Source organism: Atta cephalotes (genome assembly GCF_000143395.1).
Source record: "Atta cephalotes unplaced genomic scaffold scaffold00003, whole genome shotgun sequence".
In the NCBI taxonomy this organism is placed as follows: Eukaryota; Metazoa; Arthropoda; class Insecta; order Hymenoptera; family Formicidae; genus Atta; species Atta cephalotes.
In genome coordinates, this window is record NW_012130067.1 from 187,593 (window position 1) to 210,666 (window position 23,074).

General features: G+C 28.9%; 2 protein-coding genes across 2 annotated transcripts; both read right to left on the reverse strand.

The window, feature by feature from the left end:
* Positions 1-2,084: 2,084 nt before the first annotated feature.
* Positions 2,085-4,682, reverse strand: LOC105625690. Its single transcript, XM_012207014.1, has 4 exons — positions 4,536-4,682; positions 3,034-3,141; positions 2,470-2,760; positions 2,085-2,339 (listed from the first exon to the last, which is right to left on the reverse strand). Exons 1-4 carry the CDS (start codon positions 4,680-4,682, stop codon positions 2,085-2,087), a joined length of 801 nt encoding a protein of 266 aa, XP_012062404.1.
* Positions 4,683-10,267: 5,585 nt separating this feature from the next.
* LOC105624202 (DNA (cytosine-5)-methyltransferase PliMCI-like) lies at positions 10,268-21,728 on the reverse strand. The gene is made up of 16 exons (XM_012205565.1): positions 21,659-21,728; positions 19,017-19,569; positions 18,435-18,798; positions 18,014-18,343; positions 17,783-17,935; positions 17,167-17,632; positions 15,979-16,172; positions 15,172-15,589; positions 14,658-14,978; positions 14,404-14,555; positions 13,844-14,178; positions 13,652-13,763; positions 12,655-12,804; positions 12,036-12,202; positions 11,552-11,795; positions 10,268-10,615 (listed from the first exon to the last, which is right to left on the reverse strand). The coding sequence occupies exons 1-16, from the start codon at positions 21,726-21,728 to the stop codon at positions 10,268-10,270; spliced, it is 4,377 nt and encodes a 1,458-aa protein (XP_012060955.1).
* Positions 21,729-23,074: the final 1,346 nt, after the last annotated feature.

Below are 23,074 nucleotides of genomic sequence, written 5' to 3' on the forward strand. Positions count from 1 at the left end.
TAAATCAGTGTACTAATGGCTTTATACGCAAGCGCTCTAGTATGTCCAATCAAATTCGCCGTAAAATACGTTTTACATATTCTCTAAGAATACGTAATATTCTTTTTAAAATACACAGTTTAAAATTTGTTTTTTATTCTTCTTTTTACTCACTTTGGCTATATTCCAAATTTACTGCCAGTATTGAAAATGTTACAGTTTATGTTACGTGCATTATAGATTTTTAATATAGGCAGTCAATTTTGAAATAGGCAGTCAATTTTAATTCTTCTGTCATTTTCCTATCAGTGTTTCTATCATCTGGATAAATGTACCAAAATGAACACGGCGTGATATTTTATAGGAGAGTTTGCCATGCAAATGTAGTTTTGATTACGGCAATAAATTTCTAACTTTTATGAAAAAACAATGTTGCGAACAAGAAATAAGCGCAAGCTCAAAAAAGCTTCCTTGTAATAACATATTTAAACATATTTAAAAAATTATAAATACTTTTTATATAATAAAATAAGAGTATTTAAGAGAATTACAAAGAAAAATTCAAAATTTAGATGTTTTTATATTTTTCCGTGATTTTTCCATGACAATTTAAATTCCATGACTTTAGGTTTTCCAGGCAACTTTAGTTATTACAAAAAAGAGATTACTGATAATTGTGCAACATAGTTAATTTTCGCGAATTATTATATGTGTAGAATTATTAGAATATTCTGCTATTATGTATAGCAATACAACTAAGCATAATATAAAAGATTTTTGTTTAATATTTCTTTCAACAGTTTTTTTTTTTAACAAATATACCTGCAATTTTATTGGGTTGTCCGGAAAGTTCGTGCCGACTAACTTATATAATTTAATAAATGTACAATAAAATTTAAATTTTCTATGTTTCAATTTTCCTTCAACATCGGCACGAATTTTCCGGACAACCCAATATATCCCACAATGACACTACTTTCACATACATACGGGTGCCATTTCTCTGATCTTCGGCCAGAGATTGGCTATTTCGCTATTTGAAGGAATCTTCAACTTTACAGGAAATATCTCCAATTAACTCCAAATTTAACAACGAGAATCTTATTGGATTACATGTAAATATACAACTGATAAAAAATAAAGCCCATGACAGTCGAAAAGGAATCTTTAGTTCTTAAATAATTCCATGTAAATTTATATACTGTATATGTAATTATTTTAATTATGTGACAAGATAATATTTTTCGCAAAATTAATAAAATAAATTTATTCACATATTTCCACTTAAGATTTCTTTAATAAATTTAATGCCTATTGAGCATCAAATTTAATTGTGATATTAATACAGTAATTTATTATGCGTTTCTAACAAAAGAATTGGAGCCGTCTCTCACCGATTTTGTTGGACTTTGAATATTGTAGAATATAAAAAAATAGACCCATATTTTTTTTCATCAGTATCTCATGGTTTAAGAGCCTAAGGTGAAACACCTCGAAAAATATGGATTTTATCGTTTTTAGCAAATATCTTCGAAATTATGTAATATGTAAAAAAATGTTTAATATAAAGATTTTACAGTATTTTGTGTTCTATATAATGGTATATTCATTTTTTTTTAATATTAAAGATATTTGTTAAAATCGATGAAAACGAGGGACGGCTCCAACGCTTCTTTTGGAAGTCCAAAAAATTAATTCAGCGCGCAATTCCTCAACCCTTTTTTTGTTTATGCTCTCTCTCTCTCTGTGCATGTGTGCGCGCGTTTTGTTGTGTGTGTGTGTGTGTGTGTGTGTGTATGTATGTGTGAGAGAAAAAATATTACAAGACAATAATTTCGTGGTAATCAATCTCTGACAGAAGGATATCGATCTCTAGCAGACCATTAGTCAAAAAATGGCAACCGTGATATATACATTGATTTCCTATAATTATAAGAAATTAAGACTAACTTATTTTGGTATTTTACATATCCAAGTCTAACATATTTCATATTATATTTTGCATATCTAATATATCTCATATATATACACACACACACACATCATATATTATTTCTTAATGTAGGAAACCGTTTATTAATTTTATCTATTTAAATAATAATAGATTATGTACTGTTGTCTTTCTTCTTTACAAAATTAAAGGAAGCGTCATCAGTCGTTCCAAGAAAATGCTCTTGTGGTGTCACTTTTATCTTCTTACCAATTCGTGATACAGAAAAATCTATATTTTTAAATTGTTTTTCATCTATTCCCATTTGTAAAGGATGAACATAGATTTCAGGATCTTCACGAAGAGGAACTGATTCCACATGGCATTTATCATTGTCCATACATCCATTGAATGTGATTTCACGCTCATGCTGATGTAAGGTGAAAAATTGTTTTTTTTTTTACGTTCAGACTACTCTCTTTGAATATACGTATCAAACGTGTATAACGTAGTATTCATAACATAATGTTATAATAAAATTGTATGTTACTTATGCTTACCATCGTTTCTAATTCATCTTTTTTCCTTATTGGGTTTTCATTCATAATTAAATCCTGTAGTGAAATTTTATTGGTTTTCAAAAGACCCATGAATGCAGCATTTCTATATAATTTATCTTTCTGTTTAATACATCTATCGTTTAAATTATTAGTCTTAGGTTGATTTATTTTTATATTATCATATTTGGAAGAATTTTGAGATATGTTTTTCTCACATTGCATCATCTCTTTAAGATTTCTAAAGAAACTCTCTTCCCAATGTTTATTTGAAAGGTCACGTCCACCATTTACCTATGTCATATTAATTTAATTTTTTTAGCTACAACAATTAATCTTTAAAAATTAATTTTTATTTTTATTTAGCTTTTTTATGTATAGTTGATGTTTAAACAACATAAAATTATTAAATTTTTCCTCAAATATATATTTTTTTAACACAGAAATTAATTTTCTTTAATCTTAAACTCCTAACGCTATTATTTATGATTAAAATAAAAAATGTATTTTTGTTAATGATTGATAAAATCTTAATTACCTTTTTAATAGATAAGAACATCTGCTTACCTCTTTAACGGCAACAGAGACTTCATGTTTGTCGAAAGTAGGTTTTACTCTACTGCATATATTTACATCCATGTCATTATTCTCTGATGAATCAGAGTCTTCTAGTAACTGAAATTAAATGAGCGAATAATTGTTTATAAATAATATACAGAATCTAAAAATTAAAATATTTTGAAAATGGCTAAACTAAAGCGAAAAATGTGTGAAACAAAGTTGTAGAGCTAAAGAAAATGTACTTGCTGATGAAAAGGATTTAAATAAAGTCTTCAAGACCAAGATGAAAGTTAAGTTGAATTTTTCGATTAGAAATTTCCATTTTATATTGCATGTTCTTTTATTACCTTTTTGAAATCTTTTGTTCATAATCTTGACAACATATATCAAAGTCGAGACCATTGGAGGCTGTTCTTCCTATTTTCATTTTTGCATTAAAACTGGAAATAAGAACAATCTCCTGGGTAATGCTAATGCTAACAATACTGTAATTTTCAAATTTCATAATATGAGAGGTACTTAACGGAAAAATATTTTATAATACTTTTGAGTCTTTCATGATGTTTTTTCTTCAGAAGTGCCAAAGGATGTAATAGCAACCCTGATAGCTACCTGTCTGTGTTGTTGCTGCGATGTTATCGAAAATAAAGCGTATTAGTTTTCAGCAAATTTAGAACAAGGTATAAATTCATTCATTTTCAATCCTAGTAGGAATCTGGTAGGATATCGCGTGAATTCAACATGTGTCGTTGCCAACTTGTTATATATTTGCTATTGATTTATGAAAATGAATGATAAATCAAAGTTTTCCATGAATGGAAGTCATTTTGCTGATAACAAAATGAACAACAATTGTTCTCCGTATGCTCTGAATCTGCTGACACGAAATGTTTCAAATTTGCTCTCGTATTATTGAATATGTATGATTATGTATTACATTTTCAGCAACTAGTCGAAAATTTATGTTCAGCATTAAATTGCATGAATTTGCAAAACATGCTTGACTAACAGGGAGAATGGAATCACGACACAGCAATAAAATCCTTTGAGGAACAATATTTTATTATAATGAATAGAAATAAACTACAAGAGTATGCAAATAAAAAAAGAATATTCTACTGAAAAAATTTAACTTAATCTTCATATAATCTTGCAAACTTCATTCAAACTCTTATCATTAGGTATATTTTTTTTAGTCCTACAATTTTGCTTCTCACATATTTTTCGCTATTTATCATTTTCAATATATCTGGACTTTTAGAATACATTGCATATATGAAATCAAATATTACTTTTTATGTATGTGTTAACATACAATTGCAAAAATGTATTTGTACAGGCGAGATACCTTTAAAAAAAGATCTTTTTAGAAAATAAAGTTTAATAACTAATTAGCAACTTATTAACAAAGAATAAAATTTCTCAAAATTATTTTACTTAAAAAGATAATAATTAAAGTACATTATTTTAATAACGAGTAAAATGAAACATTTATTACATATACTGACATGTATGTTTCGTGGTTTCCTCATTGGCCTTTCATTCATTTTTTTATCTTTTGTAGCCTGACTTGGTTCTTGCAAAAGATAGAACTTTGCATCATTGTCTGAGGAAATAAGTGCTGTTGCCTTCTTAATATCATTACGCAAATCCATTTTTGAAAAATCTGAAGAACACTAGAAAGATAATAGATTTGATCAAGCTAATTTTTTTTTAGATAATTTGTGCTTCTTTAAAGATAGTTTTGACTTGACCTTGTTGAATGTTGCTCAATTTCTATAATATTGTATTATAGAAGAAAATATTTTAAATTTTTATGTATTTTACAAATTTTTTAAATGGCAACCTCATTACCATTATGCAACTCTCAAAAACATTTGATAAAAATCGATGCCTATTGTCTTAAGGAGATATTGCTGAATCTATTATATTAGCATATTTAATGAATTATTTAATTTTAAGAGATCTCTCAGCTTATTCAGTTTATCACAAATTTTCAAAAACCTGTACATTTTTCAAAATAAAGTTTTAAAAAATAGAAGCAAAAATACATGTTTCACAATTTATCAAATATTAAATTTTCAATATTAAATTTTCTATCGATTCTTTCAAATAAAAAAAAAAACTCTAAACAAGACCGAAATATGTTTACAAATAAAACCGTTGGCAAACAATGTTTGTTTTCTTGCTGGATTAGATTCTTGCCTTAGATTGGCTGAGATGTTGGCATTTATTATGGTCAATAAATAGTGGCAAGATTCTAATCCAGTTAACAATTCAGCAGGAAAACAAGTGCCGCTCTTAAGTCACTGGCTTAAGAGTTAACTAAACAGTTGAATGGATTAATTAATATCGTCTAAACTAAATTAATTTACAAGTAATACTTGGGTACAAATTTGTACCTAGATATTCTTTATAGATGCTCAAAAGGGACGTTCCTTATAAGGGAGAATATGTACTACATAAATAATTGTATTACAATTTTTCGGATCAAGCTAATTTATTTTCAATATTGTCATATCAATAACACTAGAAGAAGCATTTAATTTTATCTGTCTTACCTTTGTTCGACTGCAAAAACAGAAAACTAAATTGAGAAGCTTTCTGACTTGCTCACGCACTGATCAAAGTCACATTTTTATGTATTTAATCGTATATATGTATATCTTTAATTTCACGCGTCATCTTTCATAAATTTTTTATATCCTCGCAAATTAACTGTCTATTTATATTGGTAATTGTTCAGTTTAGCCACGTCACTTCAAAAATCAATGAAATTAGACTCATTCGACGTTTATGTCCGAAACGAACGGTTTTGATCGAGATAAGCATCACTCCCGTGAAATGAAATATTAACAAGATATTAATCGCCAACAATAAATCAGGTTAGGAAATTTGTCACAGCTACAAATTACGTACTGCGAAAATTACGATGCGAATTGCGAACATGCGCGTGCGGTCACATTTTCATACTCTATGGCCATATGCGCATGTCTCTGGCTGTGCTTCAAAATTCACTTTATTCACTGCCAGCGCTGAAAATCTAGGCTGCGTTCAGGAATTAATTACAAAATTAAAAAAAGGGGCGATTAAAAATACATGCAAACTAATAAACTCACAGGCTCTTAACATGTTCATTGGTTACCGCGTCGCATTTTACCGCGCGGCAAGCGTTTCCGCATCCAGTGTGCATTGCGAGGGTCATATGTTCCATAATTGACTTAGTTTCCACCGAGGGTTTAGGGTGACTGTTACCGCCGATTAACTTAATCGACGATTAATTCAATCAGCAGTGTAATCAACAGCAAGACTCTATATCGTTTTTAATCTTATCTTTTCGTGATATATTTCTATCTTTGCGTTCTTATACTTACCTGTGATAAAAGTAATGAAAATCTTTTATCTATAATAATTCTGCTGAATGAGCTAAGCGACGATTAACTCATTCAGCAGAATTATTATTATAGATAAAAGATTTTTATTACTTTTATCACAGGTAAGTATAAGAACGCAAAGATAGAAATATATCACGAAGAGATAAGAAGAACGATATACAGTCTTGTTGTTGACTACACTGCTGATTGATTGAGTTAATCATCGGTTAAGTTAATCGGCGTTGGTAACAGTCGCTCTTAAATCGGATCAGAACCAACCACAGTCGAGTATTCTCCAGAGTATTCTCGTTCGACTGTACCAGGGGAATATTCGACTGTAATTGATTGATCCTTATATTCCGATCCGATTTAAACCCTCGGTGGAAACTAAGCATTGACTGTACTGAAAGTATATAGTGCACATAAAGCCGGTTCTACATTAGTTGCAAGCTGATGAGTTTGTTGCGACAGCCAATATGAAGCGTTGATTTCCAAATACAAGCTTTAGATTGGCTGTCGCAACAAATTTGCGATCAGCTTGCAACTAATGTAGAACCGGTTTAATGTAGAATGAGCTTAACGTGTTTGATGTATGAAATATTGCATGTTACTTTGGATTTAGCTTTATTAAAATCAAAAGTAACTTAATTAATTTTTACCGTTAACGCCAAGATTTCTTATTTCCAATTTGCTATTATTTTTGCACCCAATTACAGAATCTTTTTGCAAGCATTTTAAAATAATTTAATTTTTATTAATAAACAGCGCGTGCCGATTTCATTTGAACATCTATGTTACGCCTGATTTAGCCGATTGGTGACATCTTTTGAGTTACGTAATGTACGCAAGTGTAATAAACGCTCCCTTACTTTTTGTACTTTTTTTTGTAATTATGCAGGGGATGGGTTTAATCACCGATTTTGATTAAATTAGAGTCATTCGACGTGTTTTTGCATGAACGAGTCTGGCAAAAAATAAGTGTGACTTTCCCGGGAAAATCTGTCATATTCGTTCATTTCGTGCAAAAATGCGTCGTATGACCCTAATCTCGTCAAAATCGATGAATAAGCTTGTCTTCTGCATAATTATTTTTTTAATGTTAAAACAGGTTTTTAAGACTGATAATGCTAAGACAGAATAAACTATACTGTATATAAAGATATTTATCTTTAAACATTTTTATCTTTTAAAATTTAATTTACATACTTATGTTTAATTCTATGATATTTTATTATATAATAGATATTTTAGTTTTTAGTGTTCTTACGCTAAAGCGAGCATAGTGAATAAAACAAAAATAAGGCAAAAAGTTTTTTATTTATTTAATACCTATAATCTTTATTGTCCGAGACGACCATGATCTATTAAAAAATAATGATAGATTACAAAAGTAACGTGATCAATTTCGTTATTCGTTAGAAAAAAATGTAATGTTACAAGTAATAACACGTTACTTCCTAACCCTGATGTCTCCCATTATTGAATAGCCTGAGTTCCGACACCGACGAGATGCTATTAAAGACCGACATTCTTACAGTTCGCGTCTTTGTGAATATTGAAGTGATTAAGAATTAAAAATTGATAATATTGTACTAATTTTATGATTTATTAGTTTAGTAGACATATTTATGCATTTATAACTCTATAATACTCAATTTTTCTTTAAAAGTGTGATTTCAATGTTATGTTGTCAAAGTTTGATTATCAACAAAAATGATAACTGCAGAGAAAAAATTTTAATTTTTTTTGCAATAAAATAGGATAATATAGCTTTATAAGTATGGATATTTATTTATGGAACATTTATGTAATAAAAAATCATGAATTTAATAATGTATGAGCCAAATATTTATTATTTATGTTAATAATAGCGAATTTATATCAATTATCGGTAATGTCAACATTCTTCAATTACTTCTGGGCCCTTTTTATACCACCGAAAATTTGTCCAGGATTTGACAGTATTTAATAGTAATTCATTGGTAGTTCCGATTATAAAGAAAAGCATCAAAACATTAAAAAAAATAACACTGAATGTGTGTGTGTGTGTGTGTGTGTAAACTAATAAGGACTAACTTTTTGGTACTTTCCAGCAAATGATACAGTGATTATGTCATCTTCATTTAACATTATCAAATAACAAAGATGTAATGATTTATTGTATTATACAGTCTCATCTGTGTCTCTTGTTAAAAAGCATCCTTTGCCAGAGTTTGCATGTAAAATAAAATGCGTTTTAAATCTAAGTATATATACATATTTAAGATAAACAGAAAAATATTTACTTGTAAAGTAACATATTTGTTATAGGGGTTCTGCATAATACAAGGAACAGAGAACAGAAAATAAGAATTTCAACTTATCGGAAATTGTGTATTCCACAATACATGATTTCTGATAGATTGAAATTCTTATTCTCTGTTCCTTGTTTCTTTTATTGGAACTCCTAAGAGTATGTACTAAAAATATATATGTAGGGTGCGTGAGGTGTGCGTTACCGACTGTGTGTCGATAGAAGCGTGGTGTATGTGTGCATGTGGCGCTTTGGTCGCGAGATTAGATACAAACGAGAGCGCGTTCTCTGAGAAGACGTTAGGAGAGAATATTTTTCGAACACGAATACGTTTTCGAAAGAGCTAGAACGAGCAAGTTTTTATTCAAAGACAGAATTAAAAGTCGCGAGAAATTACGCGTGCAAGAGCATTGCGAGTTTTCCAGAGGCGCCCGCGCGAAGAGAGAACTGTAAGGGACAAGCACAATAAAAGCAAGAGAATAGAGAATAAGAATTTCAATCTATCGGAAATTGTGTATTCCATGATACATGATTTCTGATAGATTGAAATTCTTATTCTCTGTTTCCTGTTTCCTTTTATTGTGCGAAACCCCTAACGAATATTGATAGCGAATCGTCTGTAAGTAAATATATTGAATATAAAATATATTTATTGAACTTGCATCAAACTGTTAGCGAGATGCTTATTCCTAACATCCCACATATATAGTTAAAAAAAATTATTAAAAAATATTTTGCAAATAAAGATAATATAGAATTCTCGTGTACAATATATAATTTGTACAACATTCAGTAATAATAATGTTCATCAGTTATAATTCAGACTTCTTGTAAATCTACTTCAACATTTTCATATATGAAACTCATGATCAGTAAATTTATTTTTCATAAGTAATGATAATAATTATGATCAATAATTATTATTCTTCAATTATTTCAAACCATTTGCAAATCTTTTCAATATTCTATTTTCATACATAAAATTCACAATTAATAAATCATTATTTATTAAATAAAGTTCGCTATATATGGTTCGCTTGCAATATTAAAAATTGAAAGTTTCAATAGTAACAATACCCATTCAATTTTATCAAATCTTACAAATTTTCACATTTTCATTTATAAAAGCTATAAAACAATTGTAGATTCTTTCTATTTCAGAATACTACTTGCATATGCACTAAATGAAAAAGTAACTGTAAAATGTATTTCATGATGCATAAATTAAAAAATAATATTAAAATTAGATTTTAAAAAGTCACAGAATATGACAGATATAACATGATTGCTTCAATTCTAAAATAGGAGTTTGTTTCTGACAAGTTTCCAGAAATATCAAAAATATCTAAAATATGAATTATAACATAAGTTTATCCTGTTCAATACATATTGAATCAGATATTGGAATTTAATATACCAAAATTAATACTGAATATTAATTTGAAATGTAGAAATAAGATGTAAAAACCGTTATATTATTTCGTAATATTAATAGTTGTTCTTTCTTCATTTCTTTATCTGCAAATATTATCGGTTGCATTTTTATTAAGATTATTATTTGCATTATCGTGAATTACCGAGACATCAGGTACGTTTTTGTCACGTTTTTGTCACTTTCATTGTAACTTCCATTAAAACTTTCATTGAAATTATTGTCAATACTTTTACTTGTCGTTGCTTCAGCACTACAGTTATTTGTAGGCTTAGGTTCTGGGCTCTTTAACGTGTTATCCATATTACGGATACACTTTCTTATCTCATGCCCGATAGCAGCTGCCAATGGTGGTGGTACCGCATTACCAACCTGTCGATGCTTATCAGTTATTGTACCGAAAAAACGATATGAATCGAGAAAGCCTTGCGATCTTGCACACTCCCTCACACTGACAACTCGATTTTGTACTGGATGCAAAACACGGCCCTGAAAATCAATTATTAGATTTGAATTAAGGACTTTTCGAACAAATTTTTATAGCCGCATAATGCACAGAAAAAATTAATTAATAAAGTTATAGCAAAATGACATTAGATATGATCCAGTTAATGTCGCAAATGTTTTGAAGCATTTTTTGATTGCTTAGTTCGTTCTTCTGATCAACGAAATATTTGCAACATTAAGTGAATCGCATCTCTAGCGCATCTTTCTAAATTACAATATCTCCAGTTTATGAATGAATGTTAATATAAATAGTAAATAGTAAATAGGATTGGCTACATTAATATAAATAATGGTTAACTTCAACGATTAATATCTTGCTTCACAGGACAGAATATCACTTTTTTCTTCCAGATTTTTTTCGTTTCGTACAAAAACATATCAAGCATAATTTCATCAAGCAGAGAGATATTCATTATTTAAATGAATACCGCTATGAATATGCAGCTGTATCATTTTGTGCAAGAGGTTTTAACTTCTACGTTCAAATTGTATCTACTATATCGAGATTGCAGAATAGAAATTAATTTGTAGTATTTTAAAATTATTAAAAATTAGATTTCATACTTTCACCATTTTAAATTACTAGAAATTAGGAGGAGTGCGTTCCATTTTCACGCTCGTACATTGTAAGCATTAGTTCAGCCTCAATTAGTTTATCAAATATTAAACAAAAATAAATGAGGGTTAAGGCCTGTGCATAATAGAACAAATATTAGGAATAGAAATAAATATTAAGATTTCAATCTATCAGATAACAGTTACATCAGAATACACGATTTGGTAGATTGAAATCTTAATATTTATTCTTATTCCTAATATTATATTTCCTCCATTGTGCACAGGGGTTTTATAAGCGCAATGCGCAAAATAGAACGCATCATCCTAGATATGTATCATTTTAAATATTTATCGACATACTTGTTTACCCATCGGCTCTGGATTAGTGATAGTCGTACTGAAAAATCCGTTCCATTCAATTCTTCCATATAAACCCTTCCAATTATTGTGTCGACTTGCAGTATGTGGTAAACACCATGGAATCAAAGTATTAAATTGTTTATCAGTAGGATCACACAATTGTTTTCTAATACTGCATCTACATACTCCACGAAATGCATTCGTCTTACTTCTCCCAACTCTCTTATCATTATACATATAGTCCCTGAAGAAGAAAAAAAATGGATTTGGTCAATTAATTAATGTAATTAAAGAATTCAGTGATTTATTAAGAAAGAAATAATTAATATTTTTAAGAATATTAGACAGATGTAATTAATTATCAAGCAAAAGATCTGACTAACTATATACATAATAGGAATTATACATATTAGGAATTTTGAGTGGGAAAATATCCTCTTAGAAAAAAACTTAAACTAAACTGATCCCAATAGATTACACGTACAATTTTTTGGTATAAGTATCGTCACTCAATTGCACCACAATATTCGGCAAATCACGCCAATCAGAACCATTTGTAGTTGGAATATAGCTCATTCGCGCTTCTACAAGCGGAGACATTTCTTTGCATATGTGATCCGTTAATTTTGATTGATACGGTTTACCTCTCATCTAAAATAAATCAAATAAAACTTTAATATTTGTTTCTAAATATACTACACACTACACACAATAATTAAGGAATCATTTTTAAACCTGCAAATATTGTCAATATTTAAAAGCATGAAGAGAATTTTCTGCGTTTTAAAGGATAAAATCTTGACTTTAAAACAGTTAAAATTATATTTTCTGCTTCATCGAATGATTTTTTTCACGAAGACAGAAACAAATATCAAAATTTTGAAAGTTTCATAACTTTTCACGGGTAAAATGGGGCATTCCCGTTTCTTGATGTGTGATTGTATGCTGGTATTAGTTATTCAAAATCTTATAAAATGTAGGATCCAGAAAATTGTCCTGCAATCTCTGAAGCTGGGATATAGCTTTTTAAAGATCAGCAAAATTGGCAGGTTTTAAAGTGATTTCCTAATTATTATACTAAGATGCATTCCTCTAATAATTACCTTCCTTTGAAAATGTGTTATGGGTTCACCAACGTAAGACATCTCTTCTATATTTGAACCACATTTAATTTCTGGTAAATCATACAAGGCATCTTTTACAGTAATTGCTCTATATGGAGCAGATTCCTTTTGAACACAGTTGGTAATATACTGAAATATACATCGTTACAAAAAAATCTTTATGATATTAGATATACGTCAATATCATCATACACGAGATCTATCCCAAAAGTATCCATCCTCTTTATCCTTAGGCATTGTCAGTTGTGGAAAACAGGCATTCAGTATTTAGGGGGAGATCTTGAGAAGTACCTCAAGTGACATAATAGCTATTCAGTCGGCAGAGGTATGTGACAAACAGTGTGAGCATTGAAAATTCCGAACGTCATATTGCTCATTCATCTCATCTGATTTAAGATTTTTTTTACTAAACAGACACGGCATTGTTCAACTTCGCCAATCCCCGTACAATTCAGATATAACCTCGTGTGATTTTTGGTTACTTCTTAAATTAAAAAAATCCTAAATACATAAACAATGCTTAGAATTTTTGACATTCACATAATCAATCAATGCGTATCATTGCCGACTGTTCATGCCGCTTGAGGGGGATGCTCTTCACGATCTTCCCTAAATACTGAAATATCTGTTTCTACAATAGAGAGGACGCCTAAAAACATAGACATAGACATGCAGAGATCGGATATTTTTGGGATAGATCTCATATATTTTTTATACATTCAATGCGATTCAGTGCGATTGTTTATCGACTTGATCCTGATAATTTCTATCAATTGATTTCAAAATCAATGTATCACAAAATATATATTCTCTCTTTCTCTCTCTCTCTCTCTCTCTCTCTCTCTCTCTCTCTCTCTGTGTGTGTGTGTGTGTGTGTGTGTGTGTGTGTGTGCGCGCGCGCGCGCGCGCGCGTGCGCGCGCGCGTACGTACATACGTATATAACATGAATATAAAACAGAAAATATAAATACATACCCTTTTAGAATCCACAATTACAGCTAATGAGCAACATCGTTTACTGAATACATGTGTTGGTATTGGAAACTTTGGAAGTATTTCTCCGGGTGCAGCAGCTAAGAGTATCATCCTACAAATTGTTAAGTTAATAAAATAAAATTAGATATATTATCGAATATTTGATTGCAAATAAAGGAAAATGGAACAAACCTTCTTCTCGTTTGTGGTACTCCATAACTTCCAGCTTGAAGAATACCAAATGTACACTGATACCCCATACGAATAAGACATCTTAAAGTTAATTTTAGTACCATACTCTTCTTACAGAACACAAAATTTCGCACATTTTCCATCACAAAGAATTTTGGTCTATAATAATCGCAGTAAGATAAAAATGTAACGATAAGAGAATTTTTGAATAATGAATACTGTCGTAAATTAAAACGATTCATGCCACTGAAACCCTGACATGGCGGTCCACCACACAAGAGTTCAACATCTCCTTTCTGGGGAAGTTTTTGGCCATTATTATCAACACGTTCGCCCTGAGAAAGAAAATAAAATTTTAAATTATATCAAAAAATAATCACATTATATGGTTCTTTTATATATTAATCTTATATATTAATCTTCTTATAGGTTAAAGAGAAAAACGATTAAGAGACACAAAATGTATCCATTCACTACATATCTATTCAAAATGTTAATATAGTGACAAAAATTTATTTAGTATGAATTAGATATAGAATATAACGTAACGTAGAACTTACATCCATCACTCTTTGTAATAGCTTGTTGCAATCCTCCGAGAATACCATAGTCTTCGGATTATTTAAGCGATACGCATTTGCTGCAGAGCTTTCTTTCTCAATTGCCCACAGACTTTCAGCTACACCTGCTTGATGCATTCCTTCAGATAATCCTGTAAATAAAAGTGATTAATTATATGATTTAAATACACGTAAAGAAGATACAGAAAATAAAAGCTAAAAAAAAAAATATATATATATATGACATAATGTACCTCCACAACCAGCAAAAATATCCAACATTCTCAATTTTCTTGGTATAGGAGAATAATTTATAGGTGTTTCGATAACCTGCTTTTTTTCAATTCTTTCTACTTTCTTTGTAGATTTACATTTCCCCTTTCCTTTTCCAGATTTACTCGTATTGATAATGTCGTAAGGCGGTTCATCAAATGTTTTTTCTTTAGGATTGTACGCTTCAGTAAAATAGAATCTATTGGGGCCACTCATAGACCATTCTTCAATAGACTCACTCATATTTTTGAAATATGCGAGATAGCATTTACCAGCAACTACAGAGAAGTTTACGGTGCATACTACAACATGTAAATAAAGTAAAGATATTTCAAAGATATAAGTAAATTTTATCCTAAATAGATATTTTTAAGAGAATTTTTTCCAATATAAATAACATTTATTTTGAATATCAACTGTTCGTAATATTAAAATTAATATTTTTAGAATAATATATTTAAAATATTTATACGTTTTTTAATTATTATAACTTACTTTCATTGCTCCAATAAACCATATTAATATCTGATTGCTCCATGAGCGCTATATCTCGGTGAGTATTTTCTGGCCTGTACATTTTATTCACTTTAATAAAAATATCTGTCGGTGCTACTAATATATCAGTTGTCGTAGCATATATTGTGTTAATATAACCGATGTGATAAGGTTCAGGTGTATCAACATTTGAGAATGATGATTTATCGTCTACTTTTCTATAAAATTCCGGATATGTATCTTCATCTACATAACTCATCTTTGAATTTTTAGATTCTTGATATTTTCGTTTATGTTCAAACATAAAAGCATTTGGGTACAAAAACACTGCATTACCAACTTTATATTCTTCACCTTTATGTTTTATTAACTCATAAATCACTTCTTTACTGCTTTTTACTTCTATTTGATTATAGACCTAAAAAGAAATATTACAAAGAAATATTATTGCCTATTCTCTAAGCACTAAAATAATAAATTTCAACAGAAATAAATACGTGCATACATATATACGCACACAAAATATATTTTTTTATGCACAAAACAATAAATAGAATGGTACATAAAAAATAACTTAATAGAAGAAAAAATGTAAAGAAAATAATTTTTGTCAAAATTGTAATAACAAAAAATATTTTAAACAGTTTACATCTTTTTAATTATCCAAGAAATTAAAAAGAATAATAATTATTAGACATCTTATTAAATTATAATTTAAAAATTGTACTTTATAGATTAAAGAAATTCAGTTTCTAGATTAATGTCTGTCATTTAAATCTTTCTGACTTTTTCTTAAGTATTTCATACCTTAGGTATATCCTGTTGTGTTAGTATAGCTAATCGGATACAAGAAGGACAGAATCGATGACTAATTTGTTTTCCTGGGCATTCGGGATCCGGTGATGGAGCTTCAAATCGAGCACTATCAGGATCGTATTTCAATTTATAAAAGAACGTTTTACCATCTGTATCTTTTATATAATTATCTGTGTCCATATTACCTGTAATGTAAACAATTGTATATAAATACAGCTTAGAACATATATGTATAAATAAAAGAGGAATTGAGTGCTAAATCTGAGCACGTATTATGGAATTATTCGAAATGGATTCCGATCGAATTATTCATTGGTTAACATTAAAATATTGTTTCTTTTTTTATTTTTATAAGCCTTTAAAGATAAAAAAAATTTACAATTGAAACTTAATTTTCAAAATGACATTTTTTAGTTTCCGGTATTTTTCTTTTATTTTGATATCTGCTATAGCTAAAAGCATACTAATTAAGAATCATTTTGAAATTTTTGTTTCAGATGAGCAGAACCATCCCAATTATGGAAGTCATGTGCAAACTTTTTTTTTCATTATTGTGACATTGACATTTCATTATTGTGACATTATGTGACATTAATGTCACAGCGATTCACTAAAAAAGGTAATTTTCATTTTTTTCATAAAAAATCCTACGAATTTCTTAAATATTAATAAATGTATAGAAAAAACCTGATACCAATAACTTTTGAGTTTTTCATAAAAAATTTATAATCAATACGCATAATATAATGTATGATACATGACAAATTTATAATCTAATAACATTTTAAATTATTTTAATACTGAAGATGACCTAATCTAAGGTCGAAACGATCATTGTTTTCCATATACAAGATTGTTTGAATAGATAAATGATATTTGCACTTAGATTCTGTTTTTATGTTTTTTTATTAATTAATTTTGACTTATATTACATTACTGAGCTATAAAACCTTTTTTTTATATGAAGCAAATTTTAACTTTAGAATTTAGAATATAAGTCAAAGTTGAATTTTTCAATTTTTTTTATTTTCTTGTGAAATCAGATACACTCGGATTTCCTATTTATGTGTATTTTAATTCTATAAAAAATATTTTGCAATTAGAAAATTTGATTCATGATAATTGTCATCATTCCAGTATCTCTTTAAAATGATAAATAATTTAATATAATGTTCTTACCTAGTTCAGACCAATTCTCGGGCATTTTTTTATGAATAACGGTTGCCTTTGATCTAACAGATTTGAATGATGCTTCGCAACATTGATCGCTTAGAAATAATTCTATAGGATCCGATGTTTCACCAAGTATGGTATCAGTACCTCTACGAAGACGATTTGCATGAAATCGTTTTTCTCCATTTTTGGTTTCCCACATAAACATAACTTTGCAAATTTGTAAAGGAATTGTGGGATCTCTAGGTTCCAACAAAACATAATCATTTATTTCGATTTTTTCGTTTCCGACAGTAACTGATTTATAATATGTTTTTTGTGCATCAATAATTTTATTTTCTTCTTCCCATACAATATCTTTCTTAAGTTCTTTAAAATCTTCATTTTTACTTTCTTGTATCATTTGATTTTCTGCTAGACTTTCATATTGCTCTTCATTTTCATATTGCTCTTCATCAGAATCATTTGCTTCCTATGTAAATGAATACTTAATTAAATATTATAATACATAAATTTTCAAAAATCATAAAAAATGTTAATCTACTTTTAAAATAGTTTTACTTTTATATATAATCAAGAGATAATTATAAATAAATTTTTATACTTTAAAATTAAATTATACCTGAATTGCCAAATTTGGACATCTTCTTCTAATGCATGCCTGCTTTTGAATTCCCTTACCTCCAAATTTCGTCATATCCTTACAAGCAGGACAACTACCACAATCAGGTTGCAGACAGTTCTCACAAGCACGACATCGCGTCCTTTTCAGTAACTAATAAAGAAAAGAAAATGCTTAACAATATAATACAAAGAAGAAAATATTAATTATAATACATATATAATAATATACCTTATTATTATTATTATTATTATTATGCTTAGCAAGTTGACCGGCGAAAATATTTTCGAACATATTGTTAACTAATTTGGTCGTAGTAGCCATTGACCAGCCAGGCGTTTTAACTTTTGGTGCACGTTTCGTTAAACGAACAACTGATTTCTTACCCAGCGTGACACCAGAAAGTTTCATAAGAGATCGCATACACGGAGCCGTAATAAGAAGAGTATCTTCAGCACCAGCACATTTATCAAATGACACAACTCGTTCACAAATAAATTGTGCATGACGTAACAATGTATCTTCTGTGAATGTCATCGTTTCCTTAGGAGGTACTACTGTCTATAAAACAAAAATATAAGCAAAAACAATAAAATAAACAAAAAAAATAGTGGAAGTATAAAATACACAAAATATGAAACAGCAAACTTACTTGAAGTTTGTTCAACAAGTCTTCATAGGTTGAATTAATTTCATCTAATAAAAATTCTATAACTAATTTACTCATATATATCTTCTCTTTAACAGCATCCATGAACGGCGCATAATTTTCAGAAGGTTCCATCAAAATATATTCCGCAAATGCAGTACCAAAACCCACTAATGCCAATTCTCCTCCGTCAAATCCAGTAACATACCATTCATTTATTGGCCCCATATCTTTTGTCGGTATACCTCCTTCAGGTGATGAATTTTCTTCATAGATAGGTTTCATATATCCAGAAAAATACAAGAGTACGTTATTATCTACGAGTCCTGTATCAAAAGGACACAGATGTCCATTCATATCATAAACACTAAAAAAAAATTTTTTACTGTTAGTATATTCAATATATATATATATATATATTAGGTGTAGTAAAAAGAAATCCATTATTTTTCCATTCAATTTCATGCAAAAATATTATACATGCTTCTTTTAATATTAATTTTCCTTAGGTACTTTACAATAATTTTAAAAATAAATGTTACGTGTACTGTTTATAAAGCTGTTTAAACATAAAAGAAAATTCACCTAAAGTGAGTTAATTTATTTTGTGGTCTCTCATCACTTTGATCTATAAAAGATTCATCTCCAATAAATAAACACAACTTAGGATCAGTTAAAGCTATCTCTTCTTCAACTGCACCATTTGGATGTCCTTGATATAATTTTATATCATTATTTAATTTTTGTTTACAATATTTGCATCGTTCTATAACAACAGATGCTTTTTTATTTTGAGTTTTTTCAAGCATTTTTTTACTTTCCATTTTCATTCTCTTCTCTGGATTTTCTTTTATCTCTTCTTGACTTACTTCTGGATCATGATTTTCCTTATCAAATTCTAGAGTAACATTTTTATTTGTTTCTATTTCAACTTCATGAAAATCAGACACTATTGCTTCCAAATTTGTTTCAGTAGTCATCTTTTTTTTTATTGATGCTTGCTTAGGAACTCTATCTAATGCAGATAAATCTACATTTATACTGGAATTTGATTCAGCTTCTTCTGTTATTCCATCTAATTCTACATTATTCTTCCTAGTTTGATGTATTTTCTTTCCACTGCAATCTGAGTCATTCTCTGTCGCAACAAATAACATGAATTTAAGATATATTCACGAATAGCTGGCTGTACATAATTCAATCTCAGATTTAATAAGGAATTTGATCATTCTCTTATAGTATATTAGATTAATGCTAATTACAAGCTGTTACACAAAAAAAATTAGCGAAGTTACATGAAAAGCATACAAATATTTCAAATGACTAATTACTTAATAATGACATTGTCATGTTATTTAATTAGAATACTCATATATATTATTTTATTGCTCCATTATTTCGAAGTTTATCATACAACCTAGTTTCATCAATGTATAAAAGATTAATTTTAATTTCGGTTCGATTTATTTTTTCTTTTTCTAATTCTAAGAAATAAACACTTTCTAAAAAAGTGACTTTCTAAGAACTAGAAAAAGATAAATAATATGTTAAACCAAGATTAAAATTAATCTTACATTGATGGAATCCATCACTGCATTTCGATATTTTATATCAACTTTATATCTAACCCTATATGGATATGCAAAAAACTTAATTAGTAAAACATAATCACAGTAAAGACTAAGTATAGGTAATAGTAAATCCAACATGCTGATTTACTTACTGCTACAACTTACTGCTTACATTTTACTGCTTAAGTTTTTTGTGTGTTATGGCCTTTAAAGTAAAGTGACCAACTGTTTAAGGCAAAAAAACATTAAAAAATTAAATATTAAATTGTTACAATTTTAATAGATAAACATTTTTTTAATAATTTAAAGTTAACGAAAGACATAAATAATATTATATTCGTAAGTAATTGATTATACTTGATGTATATCATATCAGGCCATAACAAAAATTACATCAAGTTACGAGATCACATTTTATTTTTTAAAATTATTTTTCTGCTGTATTTTATAAATGTCTGAATTTTTAAATAAAAAAATTATAAAATTCTTCATATATTAGTAGAAAATATATTATATTTCATACTTATTATTTTTACACTTAAAAGTGGAACAATTTATAATCATGTTCTTAATTTGGGACGAATTAAAGTGAAACGAAGAGTTAAAATTTGGGACTGTCTCTAACTTGGAACAGTTGGTCACTAATTTAGAACATACATATTGAAATGATCATAGATGATTCCAACATCTATTCTTATTTGAATGCTTTATCGTAATGCACATGCATCGATGACTATTATTGTGTGTCTTCCAACAAGTGATACAAATGACAATGGATCATTACATCCTTATTATTTATTTCAATGTTAAACAAAGATGATACGATCATTGATCAAGATCATTGTGTCGAATTGTATCGCTTGTTGGAAGGCACACATTATGTTGTGTTAAGAGTTTTGTACTCTCAACCTTAGAACATACACACGCGCATTCAAAGCTTACATATAAAATGTGTAAATGCACAGCAAACAAAGATAGATGTTGGAGACACTTTTATTACATTGATCAGATACGGTCCCTTGCAGTATATGTATGTTCTAAGGTAACTAAGCTTTAGAGCTATTTTGACTAACGCCTATTAATTTTAATCAACAATTAGACTAGAATTGACCAATCACATTTGTCATTTCACTTAATGAAGTGTGAATCACAATATTCGATCAATTCTAATAGATTAAACCATCGATTAAAATTAATTGCTGTTGGTCAAAATGGCCCTTGAAATTACAATTGAAAATATCATTCGAAACTTTATATATTGTTTTAAATTTGTTGTTTTCAATGTTAAATAATGACAAATGATACATCCAGGTGATATTTACGAATATAACCTAATGCAGAACATTTTCAGTTTAAAATCAGGCTATAAATACTGTCGCTAAATTAAAAGAAAAATGTATATTTTTTTCGTTCTTTTTCATAATTTTTTCTAGAAAATTAAAACTATACATTTTTCCTAGATTGTTATATTACTATACTATATCATTTTACATTACGTAGCAATTATTAAGCTGCATTTTTAAGAAAAGAGAAATGTAAAATAAAACATTTGATAATAGTTCTTGGAGCGATGAGATTGAATGGTACCTAGCTAATAGCAACTAAGCGGCCGCGATTTCTCAACAAAATACATATAGAAAATTCCACGACACTAACCTCGCGGTTCGTCTTTTAATCGCTGAGCGATGAAGTTACGTTTAATTGTATGACGTTTTTTGCGGGCCATTGTGAAAAAGACAAAATCTGTGAAAGATGTTTATCTGCTTCTATTCGTTTCCCACTGATCACTATAACTGTTCCCGATCAAATATGATGAATGTAAGCTCGTAGCTCACACGTGTCTGCTCCACTCCCGCCATTCAGGTATGTTCCCGCCAATGTTGATTGGGAGCAGTATTGCCACATGCCTTTATTCGATTTTCTCCTGAATTACAGTCCTGAATTATTCCTAACCCTAACTCCTAGTCCGGATTTACAATAGATGTTTTAAGCCGTAAGAAATTGACCAACTACAGTCGAATGCGAGGAGAATAATTGATTATGATTCGTCCATTCCTTATAGCTTAAGACTTAAAAATCTATAATATTATAGATCTCCGAGGTTACCCCGATAGACGAATCACAATCGATTATTCTTCTCGCATTCGGCTATAATTGGTCAATTTCTTACGGTTTAAAAGTGCATTCATATGCAAGCAGCGGGAGCAGCAACCAATCAGCTGGGCGATACAGGCAGTGGTGTAAAAAATATTTTTTATACTATTAATGCTATTGCATTGTAAAAATCACCTCGTTAATTGGTTGACATATATACATGTATACATACATAAAATTTTTCACTTTTCACGTTTTCATTCTAAAGCAAAAGTTACATTAATCGATACCCATCGATACCCTGGAAGAATACATCATTAGCAGCCATCAATAAGTGCCAAAAACTAAGTATTAAGGGTAAGTATTAAGGGTTAATATTTTTCAAATATAAGCTTTATTACGCGATTTTTGCTTTATTTCTTGTTACGCATACAATTTATCTTAAGTATTTTAAATTGTGTTAGGTGCCCCGCACAGTAAAAGGGACAGAGAGCAGAGAACAGAGAATAAGAATTTCAATCTATTATCAGAAACTGTGTATTTCACAATACATGATTTCTGATAGGTTGAAATTCTTATTTTCTGTTTCTTGTTCCTTTTATTGTGCGGAGCCCCTTACAATAAGCGATTATTATGTTTGTAATAATTTTTTGTTACACGAAATCCATGCAATGTACGCAATATATTTAACAAAAAGTTGACGCATTGTTACTTTTTGTTACTTTAAATTGCATAATTTTGTTATTTTTGTTTTATTTCACATTCTTAATATTGGGAAAGTAATAGGAAAATTATATAATAGATAAATTATATAATAGATAAATTATTATATTTAAATTATATATAATTTAAATATAATGATTTATCTCCAAATATATATCCAGAAAAAAATGTTTCATAATTATATATAATTATATAAAAATATATAAAATTATATATAATTATGTAAAAAATTGACATACTTTTCATATAATTTTT

What these genes read in the sequence shown, in the direction of transcription:
- LOC105625690 (XM_012207014.1), bottom strand. Translation starts at nt 4,682, where the DNA reads ATGGATTTGCGTAATGATATTAAGAAGGCAACAGCACTTATTTCCTCA. An exon ending in GGAAACCACGAAACATACAT is followed by an intron (nt 3,142 to 4,535) that starts GTCAGTATATGT and finishes ATTTAATTTCAG; the next exon opens with TTACTAGAAGACTCTGATTC. An exon ending in AAGATGAATTAGAAACGATG is followed by an intron (nt 2,340 to 2,469) that starts GTAAGCATAAGT and finishes ACCTTACATCAG; the next exon opens with CATGAGCGTGAAATCACATT.
- LOC105624202 (XM_012205565.1), bottom strand. Translation starts at nt 21,728, where the DNA reads ATGGCCCGCAAAAAACGTCATACAATTAAACGTAACTTCATCGCTCAG. An exon ending in CACAACAGGATATACCTAAG is followed by an intron (nt 15,590 to 15,978) that starts GTATGAAATACT and finishes ATTTCTTTTTAG; the next exon opens with GTCTATAATCAAATAGAAGT. An exon ending in CAGAGCCGATGGGTAAACAA is followed by an intron (nt 10,616 to 11,551) that starts GTATGTCGATAA and finishes ATTGATTTTCAG; the next exon opens with GGCCGTGTTTTGCATCCAGT.